We start from the raw sequence: 25,138 nt of genomic DNA, 5'->3' as shown, positions 1-25,138 counted from the left end.
GGATTATGAATGTAGGCTACCTGAAAGTGATGCACGGGCTTCATCTTTTTTTCTTTTCCTTTTCTTGGCGCCGGATCGCTGATGTCTTTTCCCGGCATAGTTGTCCATCAATTATGATCATTTGCATCCAGTCGAAAACAGGAGGTGTGAGCGTTTTTAAAAAAAAAATTTTTTATGAGGTGCGAGCGGTCGCGGTCGCGGGCACAGATGCGGCGGGAATGGCGCATCACATGTGCTTAGCCTTCACCGTAAAATGCATTCTTTTATAATTATATATATATATATGTTCATCTTTAGATTTTTATTTATGTATATTTGTATGTTAATTTTAATATTAATATAGAACGAAAGTTTTTTTTTTTTGAGCAACTGGTATGGTGCCCCCCCTGGGAGTTGGTGCCCTACGCAAACTGCGTACTCTGCATATAGGGAGCGGCGGTACTGGACCGCAACATAGTGCTCGTTTAAAAGAAGGGCACGGTAGACGTAGGATCCACAGCTAGATGAATTAGTATAGAAGAAACCCTATGAATGATTACAACGACCACCATTTGAAGTTTCACAAAATTCTGAAATTATCGTACATTATGGGATTTTTTTTTCATTATTGATCGTACATCGTACAGAGGTCTAAATTATCGTACAAATACGATAATTATCGTACGTCTGGCAACACTGGTGGGACGTCATCTGCGTAAGGTAATGTTTTTATACAGTCTATGGGTAAGATGCATTACAGAGTTAAAATCAAAATTGAGCCTTCTGATTTCTAGTGTAATATTATTATATTGTTTATTGTATTGTTTGCTATATTTTGTGAACATAGAAATGTTTTTCATATGTGAATATAGTGAATAAAAACTTACAATATTCCAGGTGGGTTCAACATAATCAGCTGCAAGATATGAAACATAACTTGCAAAACCTTCATTGAGCCACAGGTCGTTCCACCATCTCATGGTCACAAGGTTCCCAAACCACTAGACAATAATTTGACTCGCATAAATGAATGACATAATTTAAATTAGTTAAATAACACCATTTTTTTTAGAGAGAGAGAGAGAGAGAGAAGTTCTCCACATACCATGTGTGCAAGTTCATGTGTAATTACAGTGACCACCCATTCTTTATCTTCATTAGAGGACACTTTAGGATCGTAGAAAAGCGATAGCTCTCTGTATGTGACCAGACCCCAGTTTTCCATGGCTCCAGCAGCGAAATCAGGCAGTGCGATTTGGTCTAGGGAATGGAAAGTATTAGTCTGACTGATTTTTTCCCCAATGGCCCAGTGTTAATGGATTGAGACACAAAGTTTGGAATGAGCTTGCATGTTTAAACTCTCACCTGATTTGGACAGGGGGTATGTGGTGTTGTAATAGTTTTCTAAATACTTCAAAATAGGGAATGTCACATTAAGGGCATAATCTCCCTGACAACTTTCAATGGCTTCTCTACGTCCCCATATTCTGATCTATATATAAAAAATACAAAAAAATTTAATTTAATGGAAATTACAAATTGATTATGTAATAAAAAGCAATACATTTAATACACATTTTTAACTTGTTATACATATTTGAAATACATTTATAAGAGGAAAGAAGGGAGCAAGAGAGTGAATATATCTTGATTTCTACCAAAATATTGGCCTCTGGAGGGGATCGTATGTTGGTAAATTCACTGACAACAAAGGCCAACAGATATGTCGACATTTTTTCAGTTGGCTCAAATCTGGTCTGTAAAACCTCTTGATTATCTATGGTGATGCTTTTAGTGCCTAAAGGGAAAATCAGAACATGAGTGAAGATTTAAAATGTGTCCACAGAAAAATCCATTCAATATACTGTAGTGTACAGTTCAAAAGTTGGGGTCTAAATGATTTTGTGCTTTTGAAAGAAGTCTGCGATTATGCGTTTTTTTGTTGATCAAAAATACAGCAAAAACAGTAATATTGGGAAATGTTAATATCATTTAAAATCACTATTTTCAGTTTAAATATATTTTCAAAATTAATTCATTCCTGTGATGGCAAAGCTGAATTTTCAGCATCATTACTCCAGTCTTCAGTGTCACATGATCCTTCAGAAATCATTCTAATAAGCTGATTTTCTGCTCAAGAAACATTTCTTACTATTATTAAAGTTGTATTGCTTAATATTTTTGTGGAAACTACAATGCATTTTTCCCCCCCAGGATTCTTTGATAAATAGAAAGTTCAAAAGAACAACATTTATTTGAATTTTTGTCAGTATTATAAATGACTTTACTCTCACTTTTGCTTAATTTAATAATGCATCCTTGAATAAAACTGAACTGCTGAATAATAATTTCTTTCAAAAAAACTTTTGAACAGTATATAGAAATAATAAACATATTAAAAAAAATTGTTCAGAATGTTAAATGTAAATTTTAACACGCAAGGGAAAATATAAGGCCTCAATAAGTGATTAAAGAGCAGGTTATAAACCACCAAACAATCAAGGCTACCATTATACAACTTTGGAAAAACTTCAATAAAGCTAAAATAATTGGTAAGGTCTAAATTTCCGAAGTCTTTCAGATTGGCAATGCGTCTTCAACTTCAAAAGATTTGTGAGCTCAGAAACTCAGATTGTTATGTCTCTTACTGTAAAGACTGTGATGTGGTTTAAGCCTACTGTTTTTTTTTCCATAAAAAAAACACTAAAGTCATGTCATAAGATACAGTATGCATCCCATTGAATTTAGAAGCATATGCTTAATTTGATCATTTTTGTGAAGTAAATGATAAATCTGTTTGGATAATGTAGAGCTTTGATTACTGAATTAAACTGAAATTGCAATATTGTCTAATATTTTCTAATATTAGTAATAGAAGATATTATCATGCCCTCAACAGAGTATCTAATACACTTGTTATTGATGTGATCACTAACCCAGCTCCATGCCATTAGAAAGGGCCACAGTTCCAGGAGGGTGGAGGAGAGTCAGACGGAAGACGGCCTTCATTGACGGCTCATCAAAACAGGGGAAAGCGTTCCGGGCGGCAGTGGGCTGCATTTGTGTTGTGGCGACAACTCTGCCAAAATGAAGTTATCTCAGTTAAGTGTGTAGGAAGTAGTAATACAGCTTGCAAAAGTCTTCATAAATGTTTTGTTCAAAATTCAGTGTGTAATTCAAGGGAAACATTAATTACACCTAGTAATGAATTTACATTTTACATGTACATTTTTGCATTTAGCAGACACTTTTATCCAATATTCAGTAATAATAATAATAATATTTCAATAATTACAAAAAATATAAAGCAGTGGCTCGTGGTGTGATAAGATAACTATTTTAATTTTGTTTTTAAATTAAACATTAAATCATTCTTTCCTAATTTTTAGAAATTCTCTAATTCATTTATTGCCCTGATATTATATACTGAGATACAAAAAATATTTGTACGTTTTAAAATTCATTTCTAATACCACAGTACAAATTAATTGAACTTATAAAAATCTAAAAGATGATTAAAATACTTTTTACATAATTATGCTATAAACAGTTTTATAGTTATTTTTATATTTATACAATTATTACTATAAGATTGTATTACGATTAATTAATTAGTATTATAAGTATTTACTTTGATGTTGAAGACAAAAGTTGTAAAATGCAAACATTTCAGCCCTTTCTTAGAAAAAAAAGTAATGCCAGTAGTCATCTTACTTTTTTACACCATTTTCTGTGTATTCGCTTCTGTAAAATCCTCCTAGGTTATCTGACAGCTCTCCATGGAATTCCGTGTAGAGCCAATAGGATTTTCCAACTTGTAGTTTTCCTTTCAGCTGAATCACCATGAACTGTGTTTGTGTTTGAAACCAGGTCTTCACTATGGCCGGAGCGCTTGTTCCTCCCAAACCCGTCAGCTTGGCATGGTGCATCTCCGAGGTCAAGGTGAAGTTCAGCTCATTGGAATGAATAAGGATCAGGTTGGTCTCCTTCACGCACGTGAACACAACTCCAGATTTCCCGGTGAAAATGTACATGCCCTGCTCGTCCGGCACCAACCGAGGCCAAAGCGTCACATTGTAGTACTCAGGAAGAAGGGCGTCAGGCAGTCTGTACTTGTCCCAGGCCTCGTTCGACGGTGCCGAGGTTCTGTGGGGTGCTGCAGTCGTCACTATGCGGGTCCCGTCTCTGGCATTTACCTCGTTTTTCCGTTTCTCTTGAGCATAGACCACTGACAAAGCAAAAATGGTGAGCACGGCCCCAGCACCCAACCCAAATAGCACAAACCCTAGAGGCTTACTAATGTAAAAGCCTTTCCCCATGGCCGCAGAGTTCAAATGAAGTCTCAGGAGATGTTGTCAGGAGTTAATGATGGGGCCAGAACAGGATCAAGTCTATGCAGACAGTCATGAAGCGTGTGTGATTAAATAGTGGTGACTGTGATGAATCATGCTGTGGATATTTGATTATCCATGCCACTTCTGCGAAAAACAATTACTCAAGCGCTACATGTTTGCATAGTTCTCATGTTTAAATCAACAAAACAATGGCAAATATGTCTTTATACTTCGCATTTGACTTGACTTTGCATGTGACTTTTGTTTGCCAAGTTAAACTGGGACACAGGGCTTATTAGCGATCACTTCAGGGTAATTACATTACTCTTGAGTCTTGAAATCGCTTTATACCCCTTCCAAGTTAACATTTCAAATGTTATGAAACAGCTTCCTGGCGTTCGTGTGGTTATGACAGTGAATTACATAGAAAAACAATCCAGCGGATGTCACCAAGCAGCACTGTATCTTTTAACGTATTCTGAGGTTACATGTTCAGTGTGTCATGATGACAATGTATAAGCGCATTCAGAAATGAGGAAGATGCACACTAAAATATTCAGACACAGTTACACAGCTTGAAATAATGATTTCAAAATGTTTCTACATCTTAATTATTTATTTAAGAGAAAAAAGACAGGTGTACATGTATCAAAAAAGGCCTTAAAAAACAGTTAGGCTACCACCTACCACCACTACCATTTAAAAGTTTGTGGTCAGTAAAAAGTCTCTTATGCTCACCAAGGTTGCATTTATTTGATCAAAAATACAGTAAAACTGTGAAATATTATTACAATTTAAAATAACTATTTTCCATTTTAATATATTATAAAATGTAATATATTCCTCTGATGGAAAAGCTGAATTTTTAGCAGCTCAGGTTACATATTTGATTATTAACAATGTCGAAAACAGTCGTGCTGCTTAATATTTTTTTTGTGGAAAACATGATTCTTTTTTTTAGGGTATTGAATATAACATTCAGAAGAACAGTAGTTATTTTAAATGTCTTCACTGTCACTTTGATCAGTTTATTTCACTTGCTGAATAGAAGTATTAGGGCCAGATTTACTAAACATGGCAAATTAGCATTAGAGCGCAATTCCATAAAAGCGCCGATGGGAGCGTAAATTCTGCGGGTGATTTACTGACAATGCGCACATTAAAGAACACGGATGCAGCCAGATCGTTTCCATAATGACCAGCGCAATCTACCAAGAGCAGTGCTTTTTTTTTGCCTTTTTTGACCGTTAAATATTGGCGCAAATACCAGTAATTTGACGAGCGCAAACGTTAGTAAATCACGTTGCGTGATTCATTTTAATACCCTCCTCCCATAAATTTTGTGTCCGAAAGGGAAACTCCTACAAATGCATATTCAATAAGGTCAGGTGCAAAAATAACTGTGTCCACACCTTTTCAGTGCTAATTCTTCACTGCGCGTCTTAAATAAATTCTGAAAGTAGCCTACTATTTTAACACCAAAAGACGGTTTGCGCTGGCGCAAGCTGTTAGTAAATCTGGCCCTTAATTTCTTAAAAAGAAACAACTTACTGACCCCAAACTTTTGAGCAGTAGTGTGTGTTTATACTTTTTAATGGCAGCATATTTTCAAAAATGCAAAATCCAGTCAATAATAGCAAGTTAACAATAAAACGCTAAATAGAATTTTACATTTTATTAAAGCCCCAAGAAGCTTCGCGTCGTGCCTAACAACGCCCCTTAGCTGTCATAAATTCACTGTAAACCACGGCTTTAGAAGGCTGCGCCCTCCGGAGGTCGAATCCTCTGGAGGTCGCATCCTCTGTAGGATGCATATACGAAGTGTCCTCAACCAAGAATTAAACGAGACGGCCTTCGTAGGACAGGCGGAAAAGGAAACAGGAAGTATCACGTTGCTATGCCAACACATTTAGAGCATCACTCTCACACTACTTAAATGAAGGAAAATTATTTCTAAATTTTCTAAAAAAAAAATGCTTTTACTTGTTTTATTTTGTTCAATGTTTGAGGAGCTGCAGCGTACGTACAGCATACATCTGTTAGAGAGAAAAAAGGAGGAGGATATTAAAAACAAAATGTATCCGTTTTTACCGAGGCAATTTAATGCAAGTTGTAAACACCACATCTGCGCTTGTGTGTGCATCTGCCGGCGCCGGCATTTTTCAAATTAACAACGGTTGTTTACGGCGACGCAAAGAATTGTGGGTTATCTGTAGCAGCGAAGGATACACCTCATGCATCCTCCGAATTCCTGTGAAAGAAGGTCGCATTCGAAGGTCGCATTCGGAGTGTCCTACTTGCTTTTCTGAAATGAGACAGCCTCGATGACGTATGCAGCCTTCGAATGCGACCTCCGGAGGGCGCAGCCTTCTAAATGAGACACAGCAAATTTACAACAGCTTCGAAAGTGGCTCAACCAATCAGAATCAAGGACCGGAACTATCCGTTTTATAAGAAAATATGAGTGTGGTTGCCCATACACAGTTGTTTAAAACTGTTTTTGAGTGTGCATAGCTATATGGTTGCTTGGGTTTGCTAGGATGCTACTTAGTCAGCTCAAAACAACAGATTTTCCAGGCCCTAAGTGGTTAAATATCAGAGCGCTGTTGTGTCCTTGAGCAAGACATTTCTCAGGTTACTCCAGGAGGGGCTGCTCCTTGGGTAAAAACATCCAGCCAAAATGCTGTTAGCATCCATTCATTTTCATTCCATCAGGTTACGGGATGATGAATTCATGTGAGGCTGGAGCCGTCCTGCAAAACACACACACACACACACACACACACAAAGATTAATAGGAATAGTTCACCCAAAATGAAAATTCTGTCATATTCACTCCCATTCATAAGTTTGGGTGTTAGTAAGATCTCTTATGCTCACCAAGGCTGCATTTATCAGTTATATTGTTAAATATTACTGAAATAAAAAATTTTTTTTCTGTTTCCAGTTTCAGGATATTCAAAATTGCCCTTTTGTGTCACACAGGAGAAAACAAAACACACACACACACACACACACACACACACACACAAAGATTAATAGGAATAGTTCACCCAAAATGAAAATTCTGTCATATTCACTCCCATTCATAAGTTTGGGTGTTAGTAAGATCTCTTATGCTCACCAAGGCTGCATTTATCAGTTATATTGTTAAATATTACTGAAATAAAAAATTTTTTTTCTGTTTCCAGTTTCAGGATATTCAAAATTGCCCTTTTGTGTCACACAGGAGAAAAATCATACAGGTTTGGACGACATGAGGGTGAGTAAGTGATGACAGAATGATTATTTTTTAACTTATGCCGAGTTTACACTGCACGATTTTAGCCCGATTTTTCACTCGCCGACAGGTTTTGCGAAATCGCCGACAAATGCCCGAAATCGGAGGCAAATTGCTGCTTGTTCACGCGAGTGACAATCACGCAGTGTGAATTATCAAAGACGTGATCTGAGGGAATCGCCGACACGTCGCCGACGCCTGTGAAATATTTGGCATGCTAAATATCTGGAGCTGTCGGCGATTCACAATCACGCTGTGTTAAATGATTTCTGACTGAAAACTACATCGGCGATGACCTACAGCCAATGAGAGAGCACGATACAGGGCAGCGGGAAGTTCGGGGAGGAGTTATATGAAACGTAGTTTGCGGACCAGTGTTGCCAAATCCGCGATTGCCGCCGGTTGTTTTTTATGTCAGCAGGTTGAAGCGACCCCAATAATGTGATATTTAGGCCCTGGAATGTGAATTGTACCAGGAGAACCCCGCCAAAAAAATTTGTATTTTACCCCCCGAAAGCGATTTTTACTGGGAAAGCAATTGGGCTATTTTCAGGCTAGTTTTGAGTAGTAATTGGGCGGGTTTTGTAGCGAAAACCTGGCAACCCTGCACCAGACAGAGCTGTCGGCGATTCTTCCTATTGTAAAGTCATGCAGTGTGTAACCTCCTGTCGTCGTTCCATCGTGCAGTGTGAACACAGCAACAACTGAATGCTACCCCAGATAGTCACGCAGTGTGAAACCAACAGTGATGCGACGTCTTTGAAAATCGTGCAGTGTGAACTCGGCATTAAGTGCATCCAGCTGAAATGACTGAAGTAATACTTGAACTTACTCTGATCTCACGGCACACAGATGTGTGTTTTACGGTGATTCTGAGAGGAACCACTGAAGAACCGGTTCCTTGTTCTCCGCCAACCACTTAATCTTGGCTGTTGTCTTCTCGATGGCCTGCTGCAGCGCTTGAGTTCCCGAGCCGAATCCGGTCTCAGCATTATCCTTTTGGAAGCGTTTCAACTGAACAAAGACAGCGAGGATTTCACACTTAAGTCAGGTTATGTCTTATAAGCCTCTCACAGTGCATGCAATAGATTTTTGCTGTGTGGTTGTAAGGTCAAAGGTCTTGTACCTGACTGAGTTCAAATGGTGTGCAGAATCTATAGGTGACGTCACTAATCAATCTGGAGAAAGTGAATGATCCAGTGCCGTACCTGTTGAGTAATACCAAAAGTGTGTACTTTTACATATTTTTCTCTTTCTCTCTCTTTGTGTGTGTGTGTGTGTTATGGTATTTGGCATACTTACAATTTGAAGAAATAGTCCCAGTTTGCCCGGACAAAATCCCATGCCAAAGGTTGTCCAATAATATTACTGGCAATGTACCCAATGGTAGAAGTGGCATCCTGTTTGCGTATCTTTTCTGGGTTCATAGTGTATTCCAGGTACCTTATTAAAACATGAAAAAATTTACAAGTTAAACTCCACAGTTCCTAGAGTATTACAATGCATCTACACAAATTGTTCAAAAATACATTAGAAATGCAATTCAGACAGGTGGTGACTTGAACACACAATTTCTATAATAAACATGTTTAGAATTTCTGAATTAAAATTTATTTTGATATTTGTTTTATGGAGCTTTAAGTATAAAAATGTGATTCCATCTTAAAAAGTACAATTAAAAGTCCCACAATTAAAAAAATGTGAAGAAAAAATTGTTTTGCCATAATCTTGTCATAAAAAAGCATATTGCATAATAAGGATATGAATATTAAGCTATATTAATATTGGAGAAAAAAAATACATTGTTGTGTTAAGATATTTTGTTGTCTTAAACGATAAAACTGGAAATGATTTAGGATGCTTAAAAATATCAGAACATGATATACAAGGTAAGTTCTGTTCAGGTTTATTAGGTATAACCCCCAAAAATGTGTTCGTCATTCGAAGGTTTCTAAGAACTTGAGTGTTAATATAAGTGGTTTAAATTGAATTTATTTCAGACATCATGTCTTTGACCCTTATGCTTTCCCAGAGCTACCTGTTCAGTAACCAGGGCACTTTGGTGCATGCCAGAGCCGATCTCAGTTTGACAGCTTCAGCTGCGACTGTGGCCTTCTGGAACATCTGCCAGCCAAAGTTCCACTCTTCTGTACCACCTGCAGCGATGGCATCACAGTACACCGTCGACCTCAGGTTAGGGTGAATCCTGAACGGAATTTTTTTCATTATTTATTTATTTCATCATAAATGCAGCACCAATAAATGAAATATTGTACTATTTAAAATAGCTGTTTTTTTTAACACATTTTAAAATATGATTTATTCCTGAATATGCTCAAGAAACAATTCTAGTTATTATCAATGCTGAAAACAGTTGTGCTTCTTTTTTTTTCTTTTTGAAACCGTGATATAATTTTCCAGGATTTTTTCGACGAATGGAAAGTTCGAAAGAACAGCATTTATTTTAAATCGAAATCTTTTTATAGATGTCTTTACTGTCACTTTTGACCAAATTAATGCATCGCTGCTTAATAAATTCTTTAAAAAGTCTTAATAAACTCAAACTTTTAAATTGTAGTGTACATTCAATGTGCAATATGTATATTTTTTTATTTTTAATATTTTAATTCTACATCAGAGAGGTGTATCAAAATATTAGAGGTATGTTTCTGATCTTATTGTGCACAATATTGGTGCACTGTATTAAAATATGTTAACATTTGTAAACTTTTATCAAAATGTAATAACTGGTGTAACTCTGAAATTACTTTCCTTTTCAGATGATGTTACAAATCACACTTTTCAGCCCATCCCTTCAAATCGCCTGCCTGCATTCTGGTATGTAACACTGACTTTTTACACTCACCAATTTACATGTTTTCTCATTGAATATCTTGTTTCACTCTGAAATGCAGCATCACATTACGGAAGTAAATTGAGTTGTGAGTAGTGTTTGACTTTAACATTTAAAGGTGGGGTATGAATTTTTTCAAAAACGCTTTAGAAAACTGAGTCGGGCCGAGTACCAAAACAAACTTGTAGCCAATCAGCAGTAAGGGGCGTGTCTACTCATGATGCGGAGGAGAGAGCGCTCAGTGCACAGGACGGACATTAGCCGAGCCGAGTGACCACAGAAAAATAGAGATGGCAGATAAAAAACAAAAGAGGAAAACGTCTGAGTTCCGCAGCGTTTGTTCCAAAAGAAGGCTTACGATAAGGCAAGAAGTAGGACCCGTGTAAATATCGGATCAGCTTTCCAGTGCTGGGGAGATCTCAAGGAGCGGAAGGCCTGCGATCGGACGCCGAGGTTGCTTTGTTTCTTCTCGATAGGTGAGTAACATTGGTTTTGCTTTGTTTCACAGAACTAATATATGCTGGCTTTTGCTTGAATATGCTCGTGTGTCATAATCGTTGCCTGGGTTGCGTACGTATGTGTGGGGCGGAGCTATCAAAATAGGGGCAAGAGGGTCTGTTTTGGTGATTTGAAATATCAACATTGGCTACCAGAAATCACTTACCCCACCTTTAAGTTTAACTAACTGTACACAAGATGAATCTCAGCACACTCTGAATTAAAAACTATTCTTTAAAAAATCAGGTAATAATTAAATTAATTTGTTCACTTTATAAAACTAAGTTTCATTTCCTCCACTGATATTGAGTGTCAAGCACTTGAAACTTCTCAAAAACATCATATATTGTACAAAACAACATTTCGAAGAACTGGCACTTTAAAGGAACTTGTGATATAAGTTACTAATCTCTAAATTGCTTAAGACATGGTATACAATCATCCACATAGGAAATTGCTGAATTTCCTTTGAGGTTTGCACTCACGTATTGTTATGAGGATTCTGCATCCATTTTTTGAACCAGCTCCTGGTTAGTTCTCTGCATCCCTCCACGCCGGTGCTGCAGGCTAGAGACAGCGCAATGATCTGTGTGAACCTGAGGACAAAAAAATAGCTTATTATTAAACATAAAGCAAATTGAGTCTGGGAAGCATGTGACATATGAAAGATTTGTCCTTACTGATCAGTGTGGCCAGAGGCAACTGTTGTCCAGTTTGAGCTGATAATCCCAAAATATTCAAATAGTGGTTTGACTTGCTTCTTAAGATAAGCCTAAAATAAATACAAACAGCAGTCTCTGTAATCTATCTGTTTTACTTCAGTTTTGATTATAAAAATGAGATTTAACCAACCTGCATGGCACCGTAAACTTCACTGCGATCAAACAACTGGAAAAAATAGTTCAGATTTCGAAGCGCCGCCTCCCATGGAATGTACTCCCGCTCATGCAAGAGATATTTAGTTGTTCTCAAAGCAAGCGTTATGTTTATAATGGATGCTCTGGAAAAAAAAAAAAGACATAGTTTTGTATGGAATACAGTCATCCACATTTTTTACAAGTGAATTTCCTTGACTTTTCATGACCTGTTAAGTTGTTTTCAATTACTGGAGAGATACAAACTTTTTTAAATCACTTTAATTCAGATGGATTTAATCATTAATCATTTAGACTGAATTGTGAATCAGTTTAACTGATTCATAGCAAAAAACTGACTTAATTCACTGACAAATCACACTAAAATGGTTTGCCAGATGTATTCAGCACTAAAACTATTTGTAGCCAATGGAATATTTTTGAGCATCACATAACTAGAATAACTATAAAAACTTGTATCAGTTTAGTTCATTTTTGTAATTTGATTAATTCTTATTACTTTCCCAGGCCAAAAATAAATACCTTTCCAAGACAGTGGGAACCCATTACCATTCAAAAATGTATGGGGTCGGTAAAATGTTTTAATGATTTTTAAAGAAGTCTCTTCTGCTCACCAGGGCTGCATTTGATCAAAAATATAGTAAAATCAATAATATTGTGAAATATTATTACAGTTTAAAGTAGCTGTTTTCTATTTTAAAATGTAATTCATTCCTGTGTTAGCAAAGCTGAATTTTCAGCAGCCATTACTTATTTTTTCAATATTTCTTATCATTATCAATGTTGAAAACAGTTGTACTGCTTAATATTTTTGTGGAAAACGTAATACATTTTTTGTTTGTTTGTTTCAGGAAGAGAAAGAACAGCATTTATTTGCTTTTTTGTAACATTATAAATGTCTTTACTGTCACTTTTGATTGATCTAATGCCCCCTAGCTAAATAAAAGTATTAATTTCTTTTAAAAAAAACATCACAAACTTTTGAGTGGTGGTGTACATGCAATGTGCAATAACTCTCACCTTGCCAGATTAAATGCATCATCCAGAATCTGAGCTCTGTTTACCACAGGTATCACCTATATAAAGAAAAGACATTAAAATATTGTTTATATGTCTTTTTGGCCCTTTTGAGACTGTTCTTTCTCATCATTTTCATGGAGGACCTGGTGATCGGACTCCAGTTGGCTGAGAAGTCGCTCCCAGTTCCCAAGGTCGTAGTTCACTCTGAAGTATCCCGACACATGGAGGTTGGCCAGCACCCATTCATCTTTGCTGACTTTCATGGGTTTGTGTAGAGCTTAGAGCAGATCAAATAAGGTCATATTTTATACAGTATCTCCATGCAAGGAGAAAACATTTCATTTGACAATAAGTTACAGTACTGGCAGTGGAAAGACAAAATTAATGCATGCATCTTTATACTTGGGCCAATAGATAACCACCAAGCAACAACCCTGGCATTGTGATGACCAGTTTTACATGGTCAAACACTTTTCTGTTGGTCTTCAGTAAATGTAAAAGCAAATACATGCACTCAAAGCTTTCTCTCGAGCCAGAATAGTTTTGTAAGCTTCACTCCCTTGTCTTCTAAAAAACAAATCAAATTTCCAAAATCCAGGATTTCATGCATCTCCAGCCCCCTGTAGAATAACGATTGACTCTTTGCCTGCTACAGATTGGCCAAATGCCCTTGCGTTGGAGTGCAGAGACCCATAACTTTAAGAACCGAGTGACCTGCGATTTTATTGGCTGAGCGAGAGTGTGCAAGACCTGTTGCAAGATCTTGAGGTAGATGAAAAGTATAAAGTGACTTAACAAGGTTTAAGGCACCTGATTTCTGCAGAAGCCACAGCTGGTCCTGCACCTGGTGTTTCTTCATCCATTTGATGGGTACAAACCATTCATAGCTGAGGTTTAACACAGCAGTTAGACTTATAAGAAGGGTTTTCAGAGGATCTGGAAATGTTATATTACAATGATGATGTTTGACAACATACTTGTATTCAGATTTCCTATCCACCACTGCGTCAGGCTCTAGAAGGAAGTGCTTTTGGCTGACGTTCCCTGTTCGAGTGTCAATAGTGATTACTGGGAAACCCATCTGTAGTATCCAGCGGTTCATGATCTCATGAACACTATACGGTAGTTTCACTCCTGGAGTTTGATCTACTGCCTGGTTGAGAAGTGAAAATGAACAGTTCCTTAAAGTTTTACAGTGTTTACTACACCACATATTAGGGCTCGATTTATTTTTATTTTTTTTCAGAACGTTTGACTGATTTACGATTTAAATTTTTATTTCTTTTTTTTACATTTAACTAGTCAACTATGTAACTACAACATGACTCAAGTATCATTTTCTTTATTAACAATCAAGTTAAAGAAAGTTTTATTTCTTATATTTTATTTTTATTTTTTTTATTTATTATATAACTCGCAATTGCAATAAAAAAAACCTTTTCTCCGAAAAAGATTTTTTTCTCAGAATTGTGAGGTATAAACTCATAATTGCGAGAAATAAAGTCCAATTCTGAAGGAAAAAAAGACAATTTTCTTACAATTGCGAGTTTGTATCTCACAGTTCTGACTTTAAGAGATATAAATTCGCAATTGCAAATTATAAAGTCAGAATCGCGAGATATAAACTCAATTGTGAGAAAAAACATCAGAATTGCGAGATATAAACGGACTTTTTTCATGCAATTCTGACTTTTTTTCTCAGCATTGTGAGATATGAACTCACAATTGCAAATTATAGAGTCAGAATTGTGAGATATAAACTGACTTTTTTGCAATTATAAACTTGCAATTGCGAGAAAAAACATCAGACTTGCGATGAATTGCGAACATTTTATCTTGCAATTCTCTTTTTTTTTCTTAGATTTGCAAGATATAAACTCGCAATTGTGAGAAAAATTGTGATATAAACTTTTTTCTTGCAATTCTGACTTTTTCTGAATTGTGAGATATAAACTCACAATTATGAGTTGTAAAGTCCAATTCTAAGGGAAAATACTATTTTCTTACAATTGCGAGTTTATATCTCGCAATTCTGATTTTATAACACACAATTAGGACTTTATATCATGCAATTCTAACTTAATAACTTGCAATTGACCATCATTTACCACATATAAATCTCAAGCAGTTAAACAGCCCACCTTTTGAAGGTGGTCCCAGAGATCTGAATGCACTGAGCTTCCAAAAGCAAACTGCTTCAGATAGTTCTGCGGGAGAAGAACAACACAACTGTACTATCAGGTCATGAAATACGGCACGAAAGTTGCATGAACTCTGGAACTTGTTCAGAAACAGGAGAGTACAGTAAGGCTTACACCAAGTCCTTTGGCAAACACCGGCTCTGTCAGGAATTCAGAGAGCATTTTAAGCACTGCAGCTCCCTGTAATGACAAACATATGAAATGCATTTATCTCTGACTGGACTGAAACTATCCTGACTGCTTTATGACTTTATTTGCAACCTCTCTAGAGTGGTGGCTTTTCGCAATTCCACAATATCAGTGTTCAAGCTGAAACCCAAACTAAAGGTTGTTACAATGTTCTAAGTATTTAGAATGAATGCTAGTCCATTGCTATCCAGTTGCTAGATTGTTTTTATTGTTTCTTTAGGCACTGTTAAGTTGTTAGTTGTCATGATAATGCAGTAGATTTTTATACCTTGCTGTAGGATATGGTGCTGAACATTTCGCTGATTTCTGAGGGTGTGTTGACCTCTTCCTTCTTTCGGGAGAGGGGGTGAGAGGAAGTCAAGCTATCCACAGCAAACGCTCTTTGCAGGTCGTACAGAATGGTCTGGTCTTTCTGGCGAGGGACAGAGTTGATTGTCAATTACATGTTACAAGGTGTGTCTCTTCAATACATTTAGCTGAACAACAACATGCAACAATACATCATCCTCTCTCTCAAAGGTGAAGTGTGTAACTTCTGCACCACTAGTGGCTATAAACGGAACTGCAAAAATAATTAATGTTTCCAGGTTTACCAAGTTTGTTTGTTTGTTTTCAGGGCATATGGTAAACCTGAAACATTTATGAAAAAGTACCTATTGATTTATTTATTTATTTAGAAGGCAAACAAGTTCTTAGTAAACTTGAAAAATATATGAAATAAGATATTTATTTATTCATTTATTTATTTAGAAGGTAAACAAGTTCTTAGTAAACTTGAAAATATATTAAATAAGATATTTATGTATTTATTTATTTATTTACAAGGCAAACAAGTTTTTGGCAAACTTGAAATTTTCATTATTTATTCATTCATTCATTCATTCATTCATTCATTTTTTCATTTAATTAAATAAATATGTTATTTACCAAAAGCGTGTTTGCCTTATAAATAAATAAATGAATAAATATTTTATTTCATATATTTTTCAAGTTTACTAAGTACTTGTGTGTCAGAAATAAATAATTATAAATAAATAAATAAATCAGGTTCACCAAGAACTAATTTGACCTTATTCATTCATTCATTCATTCATTCATTCATTTATAAATTCCCCAGGTTTCCCAAAACCGTTGCCGAATGAATGAATGAATGAATGTTTCAGGTTCACCAAGAACTTGTTAAAGTAAATAGGTGCTTTTTGTATGTTGCTTGCAACCAAAAATTGATTTTGTCAGAATACATGGCTATTTCTAAATGACCATCAAGGGAGAAAGATACTGTTTGGTCTGGGTGGTGTAGTTACAGCATCCACCAGCAGGACTATCTGCTTCCAACCAGCCAAGCCTTTGCTTAAACAAACAGACCGATGTTTTGAAAGCATCTAGTGAAAAGATTACCTTTAGTTGTTTCTGTTCATTAAATTGGAATAGAGAAAGTACATACACACTTCAACTTTAAATACAGGCACGTTTTTCTACACAATGTAAGTGCCTTGATGATTGAGGAATAGTGTGAGAGGTTAATTATCTAGTGGTCATCTTAAAATTATTTAAAAGACAGGGACAGTTTCACAAAAATCCTCTGAATGATGTTCTTACCATGTTCCAGTTGGGCTCAGCATAATCAGCGCCCAGATACTCCACGTATGAAGCGAACCCCTCGTTCAGCCAGAGGTCATTCCACCATTTCAGTGTCACGAGGTTTCCAAACCACTGGAAGACACATAAATCACATGGCAAACTGTGCGAAGCAAAAAGTACTCCGAGTCCCTTTTACAGGGCCTAGACGTACCATGTGAGCCAGCTCGTGAGAAACAACAGTCGCAATCCTCTGCTTGTTGCCATTGGCAGACGTCCGCGGATCGTATAGAAGAGCCGTCTCTCTGTAAGTGACAAGACCCCAGTTTTCCATGGCTCCTGAGTTAAAGTCAGGCAATGCAATCTGGTCTAAGAAAACAGGAGGATAACTGCTTATTCTGCGCTTTGAAGGGAAACGGTTTTATTTTTTATCATGAATGAAGCTGGTCGTACCTGACTTAGAAAGCGGATAGCTACAAACAGACCAATGTTTTGAAAGTGCCTATAGATTGTTACTTTTAGTTGTTTCTGTTCATTCAATTGGAATAGAGAAAATATGTACACACTTCAATTTTGAATACAAGTTTTGTCAGCACTATGTAAGTGCCTTGAAGTTTATGTAATAGCATGAGAGGTTGATTATCTTAAAATTATTTAAAAGAGAGGGACTATTTCACAAAAATCCTCTGAGCGATGTTCTTACCGTGTTCCAGGTGGGCTCAGCATAATCAGCGCCCAGATACTCCACGTATGATGCGAACCCTTCGTTCAGCCACAGATCATTCCACCATTTCACCGTCACGAGGTTTCCAAACCACTGGAAGACATAAATCACACAGCAAACTGTGAGAAGCAAAAAGTACTCCGTGTCCCCTTTACTGGGCCTAGACGTACCATGTGAGCCAGCTCGTGAGAAACAACAGTCGCAATCCTCTGCTTGTTGCCATTGGCAGACGTCCGCGGATCGTATAGAAGAGCCGTCTCTCTGTAAGTGACAAGACCCCAGTTTTCCATGGCTCCTGAGTTGAAGTCAGGCAGAGCAATCTGGTCTAAGAAAACAGGAGGGTAACTGTTCACTCTACTGTGCTTTGAAGGGTAAAGGTTTTCTTTTTTATCATGAATGAAGCTGGTCGTACCTGACTTAGAAAGCGGATAGCTAGTGTTGTAATATTTCTCAAAGAACTCCAGTATTGGCTGAGTGATTTTGAGCGCATAGTCGCCTTGCCCGTCTTCAATGGCCTTTTTTCTTGCCCATATTCTTACCTTTGACAAGCCAAACAAGTAGTTTTCATATACTGTAACTTCACGTCTATACCATATTCCTCTTCATAAAGCTTAGATTTATAAATTGGTGCAGAGGCCCTACCAAAACTCCCTTCTTGTCTTTAGCACTGATGTACTTAAAATCACTGACAACAAACGCGACGAGATACGTTGACATCTTCTTTGTGGGTCCAAATATCGTTCTGGTAACTGCCGTTTCATCGACGATGACATTTTCTGTTTCTAAGATGAAAAAATAAGGAATTACAATTAGAGCTATTTATGATAATGCAAGTAATTAATTTTTTTTTTATATAATTATTTACATTTATGAATTTGCCATTTACATTTAAATTCAGCATTATTAGAAGTCAATATATTGAGTAAGTGAATAGGCTAATTCAATATATTAAATAAGTCCATTTTAATTCCATATATCACTGGCCTACAGTCCACAGCATTTCGTTTTGCAATTGAAAAGCATTTTTAAGAGGGATATGTTAGAAAATCTCGACAGGGTTCAACTAATGGGATACAGAAACGCTGTTTTGATTTGAAATTGGCCCTGCAAGCAAAACATGATTTGAGGCAAACGTTTGCCTGCTTTGCTCATGTTCAGATAGTCAAGATTAGATCTGAAGCTGATGGCAGTTGAGGGAATGACTGCGTGGAAAACAAACACAGCTGAAATGAATGGCAACATCAGGAGGACAGATGCTGTCGAATGTCACAAAAACTCGCAGACTATGACTCAAAAACCACACAATACATGCAAACGAATGTCATTTTCATGTTGTTCTAAACCCATAACTCTCTCTTCCATGGTTACAGATGGTGAATTTTTGAATATCCTGCTCTATTTTTTATTTTTTAATCATCTGAAGCTGTACTTTTTGGTTGTTGTAATAGACTGAAATTGAAGTCCTTATTCACTGAAAACCGTCCTCACTGCAGCAGCTCTCAGATCAAATATGGTGTCTATTCACCAATTTTTGTAGTATATGATACAAAGCTATATGTGGCTTCAGAAAGCTTGGCGTATAGAGCACAAGTCTTAGACTTTTTTAATGATATTTTATGGTGTTTTATTTTGTGATCTTTACACACCCAGTTCCCTTTAACTTCCATGATAAAAAAAAAAGAAAACAGGCCGTTTCTAGATAAGTGCGGGCTCTTTGCATTTTTAAATACACTAAAAGCTGGCTCAGGAAGCGGTTACGGCTCAATTAGACAGTTATGGGGCCCTCTTGTGGTCTAAGAGGGAGAAAATAAACTAAAACATGAAAAAAAGCTGAAAACATTTTATGAAAAATTTAATGTATGTAGTATAATTATTTATTGTTAATTTGTTGTAATTTTGGTTAATTTTATTCTTAATTGATTGTTTTTAGTTAATGTATTCCAATTTTAAGTTAATAATGTTTTTTATATATATATATTTAAATTAAGTAAATGATGTTTTGGAGGGTGAAACTTTTGCAAATTTTATAGTAAAATTGGTAGGTGACAACAATTGAATCCTACAATCTCAAATGGGCCTGAAAACCCTTTTTGCTGCAGCTTGTTTAGGGCAGCACATACAGATTTGGCCTTTCGTTGAGCACAAATACAAAGTAATTAGTTTGTCTTACTAATTTCTTGGCTGTTTGACAGTGCTGTCGTTTCCAGGTCATGGATGAGAGTGATATGAAACACAGCTTTCATGCCAGGTTCATCGAAACATGGGAAAGCTTTTCTAGCGTAAGTGGCCTGCATCTGAGTGATGGCAATAATTCTGCAAAACACAAGAGCAGTTCATGTCATATTTCTAAATTTAAATGATCTACAATGTTTTTCTAAGATTGAAAGGAACAACATCAAAGAAATCATTTTTAGTAACACAAGTCACGTCTTGATTTAATTGCATTATAAAAATATCAAACCAAGTGGCAATTATTTTGTTTAGAAATATAGCACAAGTGCACTTATTAAGCAAAACATTTCAGAAAAAAATGTGTGTTAGTGTTACATATCCGGTCCATGAACTTCCGTCTGCTAGCCATCAGAGGTCTAATATTGTGAAATATTATTACAATTTAAAATAACTGTTTTATATTTAATATATATTTTAAAATGTAATTTTTTCCTGTGATGGATAGCTGAATTTTCAGTGTCACATGATCCTGTTAATTTGATGCTTAAGAAATATATATATATATATATATATATATATATATATATATATAATTATCAGTGTTGAAAACAGTTGTGCTTCTCAATATTTTTGTGGAAATCTTAATCCTTTTTTTTCAGTATTATTTGATGAGCAGAAATTTCAAAAGGGCAGCATGTGTTTGAAATAACATTAATAACATTCATATTGTTACATTATACATGTGTTCCCTATGAAAAATAAATATACTAAAATGTATTTGAAATACATTTATGTTAAGTATACTACAAATACATTTAAATATTTATGTGCTTAATAAAAATACCCTACAATTGTACTTTTGTAGGATACTAAACTGGTATGCTTAAAGTCTGATAGATTGAAACAACTAATTTTGTACTTAATGCACATTAATTGTGCAGAAGTAGAGATGAAGTCCAACTAAAGATATACTGAAGAATATTTGATTGTGCTAAAGTGAAACTTTATTTTATTATTGTTTCAATATACTTCAGTTACACTTTAAATCTTGCATTAAAAGACTGATCTTATTCAAAGATCATGCAGTATTACGAAATGTGCATTGTGCACAAGTAGTACTCCAAATAAGTCTATTTGAATAGATTTGAACTATACTTCGTATGAAATAAATGTATTTTAAATACACTACTTTTTTTTACTAGGGTTTACTGACACTTGGTCGATTTGATGCATCCTTGCAAATATTTATTTCAAAAACTAGTACTGACCCCAAACTTTTGAACAGTAGTGTATATGCTGTTCAAAATTAATGTGCATATGAAGTTTCGTGACATTTTCTGGTTGCTGAACATGAATGGAAGTACACTTGTGGTTTGTCTACTAGGGAACTGACTTCATACATCCACTGATCTATAAAAGCAGTTGCTTAGAAGCAATTGCAGAAATGGCTCATAAAAGCGAAGTTAGTTCAGAGGAAATCTCTAGCAGATGTTTCATCTGTTTGCTGATGCCACGTGGTTTGACATTTTGTGTCTAATGGAATGACATTCTGACATTTTTAGCTGCTTTAGTATCTATGTACTTTTTGGGAAAATTGAATTGCTTCCTAAAACAACTTCTCACTTTTTTTCCCCATCTTCCATGTATTCACTCCTGTAGAAACCCTCCAGATCATCAGCGAGCTCTCCTGTGAACTCGGTGTAAAGCCAGTAGGACTTGCCAGGCTTCAGTTTTCCCTCCAGTTGAATCACCAGGTACTGTTTTTCCGTCTGAAACCAGGTTGTCTTTATGGCCGGAGCCGTTACGCCGCTCTGACCCGTGAGTTTTGCATGGTGCCCCTTAAACAGAGTCAAGTTCAACTTGTTGGAGTGAATTAATATCAGGTCTGTCTTCTTCACACAAGTAAACATCACTCCAGAGATCCCAGTGAAAATATACATCCCATTGACGTTCTTCACCAAACGGGGCCAAAGAGTCACATTGTAGTACTTTAATGTGCATATGAAGTTTCGTGACATTTTCTGGTTGCTGAACATGAATGGAAGTACACTTGTGGTTTGTCTACTAGGGAACTGACTTCATACATCCACTGATCTATAAAAGCAGTTGCTTAGAAGCAATTGCAGAAATGGCTCATAAAAGCGAAGTTAGTTCAGAGGAAATCTCTAGCAGATGTTTCATCTGTTTGCTGATGCCACGTGGTTTGACATTTTGTGTCTAATGGAATGACATTCTGACATTTTTAGCTGCTTTAGTATCTATGTACTTTTTGGGAAAATTGAATTGCTTCCTAAAACAACTTCTCACTTTTTTTCCCCATCTTCCATGTATTCACTCCTGTAGAAACCCTCCAGATCATCAGCGAGCTCTCCTGTGAACTCGGTGTAAAGCCAGTAGGACTTGCCAGGCTTCAGTTTTCCCTCCAGTTGAATCACCAGGTACTGTTTTTCCGTCTGAAACCAGGTTGTCTTTATGGCCGGAGCCGTTACGCCGCTCTGACCCGTGAGTTTTGCATGGTGCCCCTTAAACAGAGTCAAGTTCAACTTGTTGGAGTGAATTAATATCAGGTCTGTCTTCTTCACACAAGTAAACATCACTCCAGAGATCCCAGTGAAAATATACATCCCATTGACGTTCTTCACCAAACGGGGCCAAAGAGTCACATTGTAGTACTCTGGAGACAGAGTATCAGGCAGTCTGTATTTGTCCCAGGGTTCGTTGGAAGTCTTCGGGGTGGGAGGTACTGGCGATGTAGTTGCGTTAGTGAATTTTGCTGCGTTTTTGGACTTTTCGCGATTATAAACCACTGATAATGCAATGATGGTCACCAAGGCTATTGCGGCCAGCACCATGGCTGCAGTGGCCAGATGTTTGCTGATGTAATAGCCTTTCCCCATTGTTCACTGTGGTTTGAGTTGGGAAATTGGTGGTGTCCTTTATGTGCGTTTTACTTCTTTGCGGTGTTGTTGAGATGATGCTAGCATGACATTGCCTTCAACAAAAACAAATAGATGCTTTCCATCTTCGGTGATATAAATACCTAGAGGAAACAAGAGGAATAGTTCATCCAAACATGAAAATGTCAATATTTACTCACCCTCGTGACATTTTAAATTGAATGACTTTCTTTCTACTGTGGAACAAAAAAGGAAATCTTTTGCAGAATCTCCACGCTGCTCTTTTCCAAACAATGAAAGTGAGATAGGCTGCCTACAGTGTTATTTCACTATTTTTAATATGCTGTTGTTGTATTTATTACTATTTTGAGTTAGATTAAATTTTTATATGTTTAGTTTAAATATTAGAACTTTTTATAAAAAAAAGTTCTATTTTTATTAGTTTTTGTTTTCTTGTTTCTTATTTGATTTTAGTCATTTGAGTTTTTACCATGTTATGTGAGTTCAATCAACAATCACATGCATATATTTTAACACTTAAAAGCTGTGTTAGAAAGCAGAAATATGAGCAAAAGTGAACAGGCCGGTAAGCTTGAACAGATTTTAAGTGCACTCATAATGGATCATCTCATTGGTGCAGGATAGAATGGGATGGGATGCCTTCCCTGTCCGGCTGATTCGTTTTCAATTAAACCAATGGATACCGTGAGCTGTCTTTTCTTAAGAAGAATAATTTTTGTGCTTGTAAGTGGGAAATGTATGTGAAAGTTCAACTTGCAGATGTTTTTGCATTGGAAAAAAACTGCAGTGGTCTCATAAGGGGGCAATGAAAATATAATCATTACACCAATAAGCTTTGCCATAAAAATCCCATAATTTATTTGATTTGTTTTTAGTGATTTTAGTACTTCAACGTAAACGTATTTCATGTAGTTGTCAAGGCAACATTTTTATTTATTAATTATATTTTATTTTTTTTAAATAACATTTTTATATATTTCTAAATGCTTTTGTGTGATATGTATATTTTATTTCCATCAAGGTACATGAAAATTGTATATATATATATATATATATATATATATATATATATATATATATAATGTACTATATTGTTTATGTTAAATATATATTAATTATATCAAATGTTTTGGATTTACTTTGCAACATTTTTCGCTCAGAAATTGCTAGTATATTTCACAAGTAATTAAAAAGAAATGGGAAATAATACATTGAATTAAATGTGAAATATTGAAGTAGACTGAACAGGTATTTTCTTGTAAACTGAACTCCAGTAATCTTTATTTTATTTACAACTTGAAAAATATTTTTTTAAACTAGTCCACCAGCTGGATCTGAAAATAAACTAGTATAGAATATTCATGCTGGTCTGAACTGATCTTAACAGGTATGCCAAAGCCTTTATTGCATATTATGGTTTTGCGTATACAAATTCATGCAATCATTGATATGAATATTTTGCTCTCACCTTTCAGCTGTAAAACCACTTTGCTTAAACTCCTGTCTGACAGCTATAAGCCTTTCACTCGACTGCGTACGACCATCTCCACCTGGAAGTTATTTGAGGTAAGTAAATATACATAAACGAATTCTCTGCAACCCCCTAAAATATGAAACACCCACACTGCAGTCCAAACCAAAGAAACCCATCTCATCCGTTGACCATATGCTAAATCACTCTGTCTGGAAAGCCATGAATGCAGCAGCGCAGGAGCACAGAGATCTTGCAGCAGTTCTCTTGCTTTTGTAGAAAGACTTCTTCTTAGTTTTTGTGTGAGATAAAAGTCAAATCACATAAACGCACACACATGCTCGACTGACGAACAGAAGAGAGTAAAAGTGCACATACCAGGTATCCATAGGGAAAGTCACAGAAGTGGGAGAGTCTGTGAATATGATGAGGCTGATGGGAAAAACAAACACACACACACACTCCTTCCCATTTGGGAGGAGGGGCGAAATGAAGCTCAGGTTTTCTCACTCACACCAAACCCACCCACACACACACACACACGTATGCACACGGACTGTGAATTCTCTAACAAATCTTTGTCGAGGGGTTTTAGGGGGAAAATATGATCACTCTGAAGCATTTATTGTTATGTTTTTCATAGCACAAGAGGCTCTGTTATGTTTAATGAGCACAGTTTGAGACCACTTTTCAACCTCTAATGAAGGTACATTGGATATTACAAAGGTGCTTTTCTCAAGAGTAAATTAAGATATTAAGAGATATTTAGATTTCTGTCCTGTGGCTATATTTTGTATTTTTGGCACAAAAATGCAAAATTGAAACACTCATTATGCAGCCATTATACTGTTTATCATCAGTCTGCCATCAGCTATGATCTTGAAAGGTAATTTGGATGTGATTTGATTATATTAAAGCCTCCCACTGTTTATCTTCCCTTTAGGAAAACATAATCATCAATACATCAAAAACAGACAAAGTTTAATACTTGCTCAAAATCACTAACCCTAAGTATGTGCAATTATATATGTACTCAAGCAGCAAT

The 25,138-nt window shown here is 36.1% G+C and overlaps 2 protein-coding genes across 2 annotated transcripts in view; both read right to left on the bottom strand.

Annotated features, from left to right (window-relative positions):
• The window catches only part of LOC107706934 (aminopeptidase Ey-like), a 10,752-nt gene extending 6,418 nt beyond the window's left edge, over positions 1-4,334 (bottom strand). The window contains exons 1-6 of the mRNA XM_016510788.1: positions 3,694-4,334; positions 2,916-3,058; positions 1,638-1,777; positions 1,345-1,471; positions 1,085-1,239; positions 867-980 (exon numbers count right to left, since the gene is read on the bottom strand). Of these exons, the coding sequence (XP_016366274.1) occupies positions 867-980; positions 1,085-1,239; positions 1,345-1,471; positions 1,638-1,777; positions 2,916-3,058; positions 3,694-4,298 (1,284 nt within the window). The 5' untranslated portion in view covers positions 4,299-4,334. The remainder of the gene's footprint in view (positions 1-866; positions 981-1,084; positions 1,240-1,344; positions 1,472-1,637; positions 1,778-2,915; positions 3,059-3,693) is intronic.
• Positions 4,335-6,730: 2,396 nt separating this feature from the next.
• On the bottom strand, positions 6,731-24,542 carry anpepa (alanyl (membrane) aminopeptidase a). The gene is made up of 23 exons (XM_016510794.1): positions 24,472-24,542; positions 24,091-24,172; positions 22,012-22,744; positions 19,703-19,845; positions 18,175-18,314; positions 17,945-18,071; positions 17,703-17,857; positions 17,512-17,625; positions 15,499-15,642; positions 15,156-15,221; positions 14,982-15,047; positions 13,818-13,993; positions 13,651-13,727; positions 12,984-13,117; positions 12,841-12,896; positions 11,798-11,945; positions 11,626-11,717; positions 11,431-11,541; positions 9,632-9,799; positions 8,896-9,036; positions 8,720-8,801; positions 8,426-8,607; positions 6,731-7,066 (listed from the first exon to the last, which is right to left on the bottom strand). The coding sequence occupies exons 3-22, from the start codon at positions 22,599-22,601 to the stop codon at positions 8,455-8,457; spliced, it is 2,883 nt and encodes a 960-aa protein (XP_016366280.1). The 5' UTR covers positions 22,602-22,744; positions 24,091-24,172; positions 24,472-24,542; the 3' UTR covers positions 6,731-7,066; positions 8,426-8,454.
• Between the last annotated feature and the right edge of the window lie 596 nt (positions 24,543-25,138).

This window comes from Sinocyclocheilus rhinocerous, unplaced genomic scaffold (assembly GCF_001515625.1).
Source record: "Sinocyclocheilus rhinocerous isolate Xijiao unplaced genomic scaffold, SAMN03320098_v1.1 scaffold265, whole genome shotgun sequence".
Taxonomy (NCBI): Eukaryota; Metazoa; Chordata; class Actinopteri; order Cypriniformes; family Cyprinidae; genus Sinocyclocheilus; species Sinocyclocheilus rhinocerous.
This window is presented reverse-complemented; position numbering and strand designations above follow the sequence as displayed.

What these genes read in the sequence shown, in the direction of transcription:
- anpepa (XM_016510794.1), bottom strand. Translation starts at nt 22,601, where the DNA reads ATGGGGAAAGGCTATTACATCAGCAAACATCTGGCCACTGCAGCCATG. An exon ending in TGTTTGCCAAAGGACTTGGT is followed by an intron (nt 15,048 to 15,155) that starts GTAAGCCTTACT and finishes CTTCTCCCGCAG; the next exon opens with AACTATCTGAAGCAGTTTGC. An exon ending in GTGCCCTGGTTACTGAACAG is followed by an intron (nt 9,037 to 9,631) that starts GTAGCTCTGGGA and finishes TGTTTTAATAAG; the next exon opens with GTACCTGGAATACACTATGA.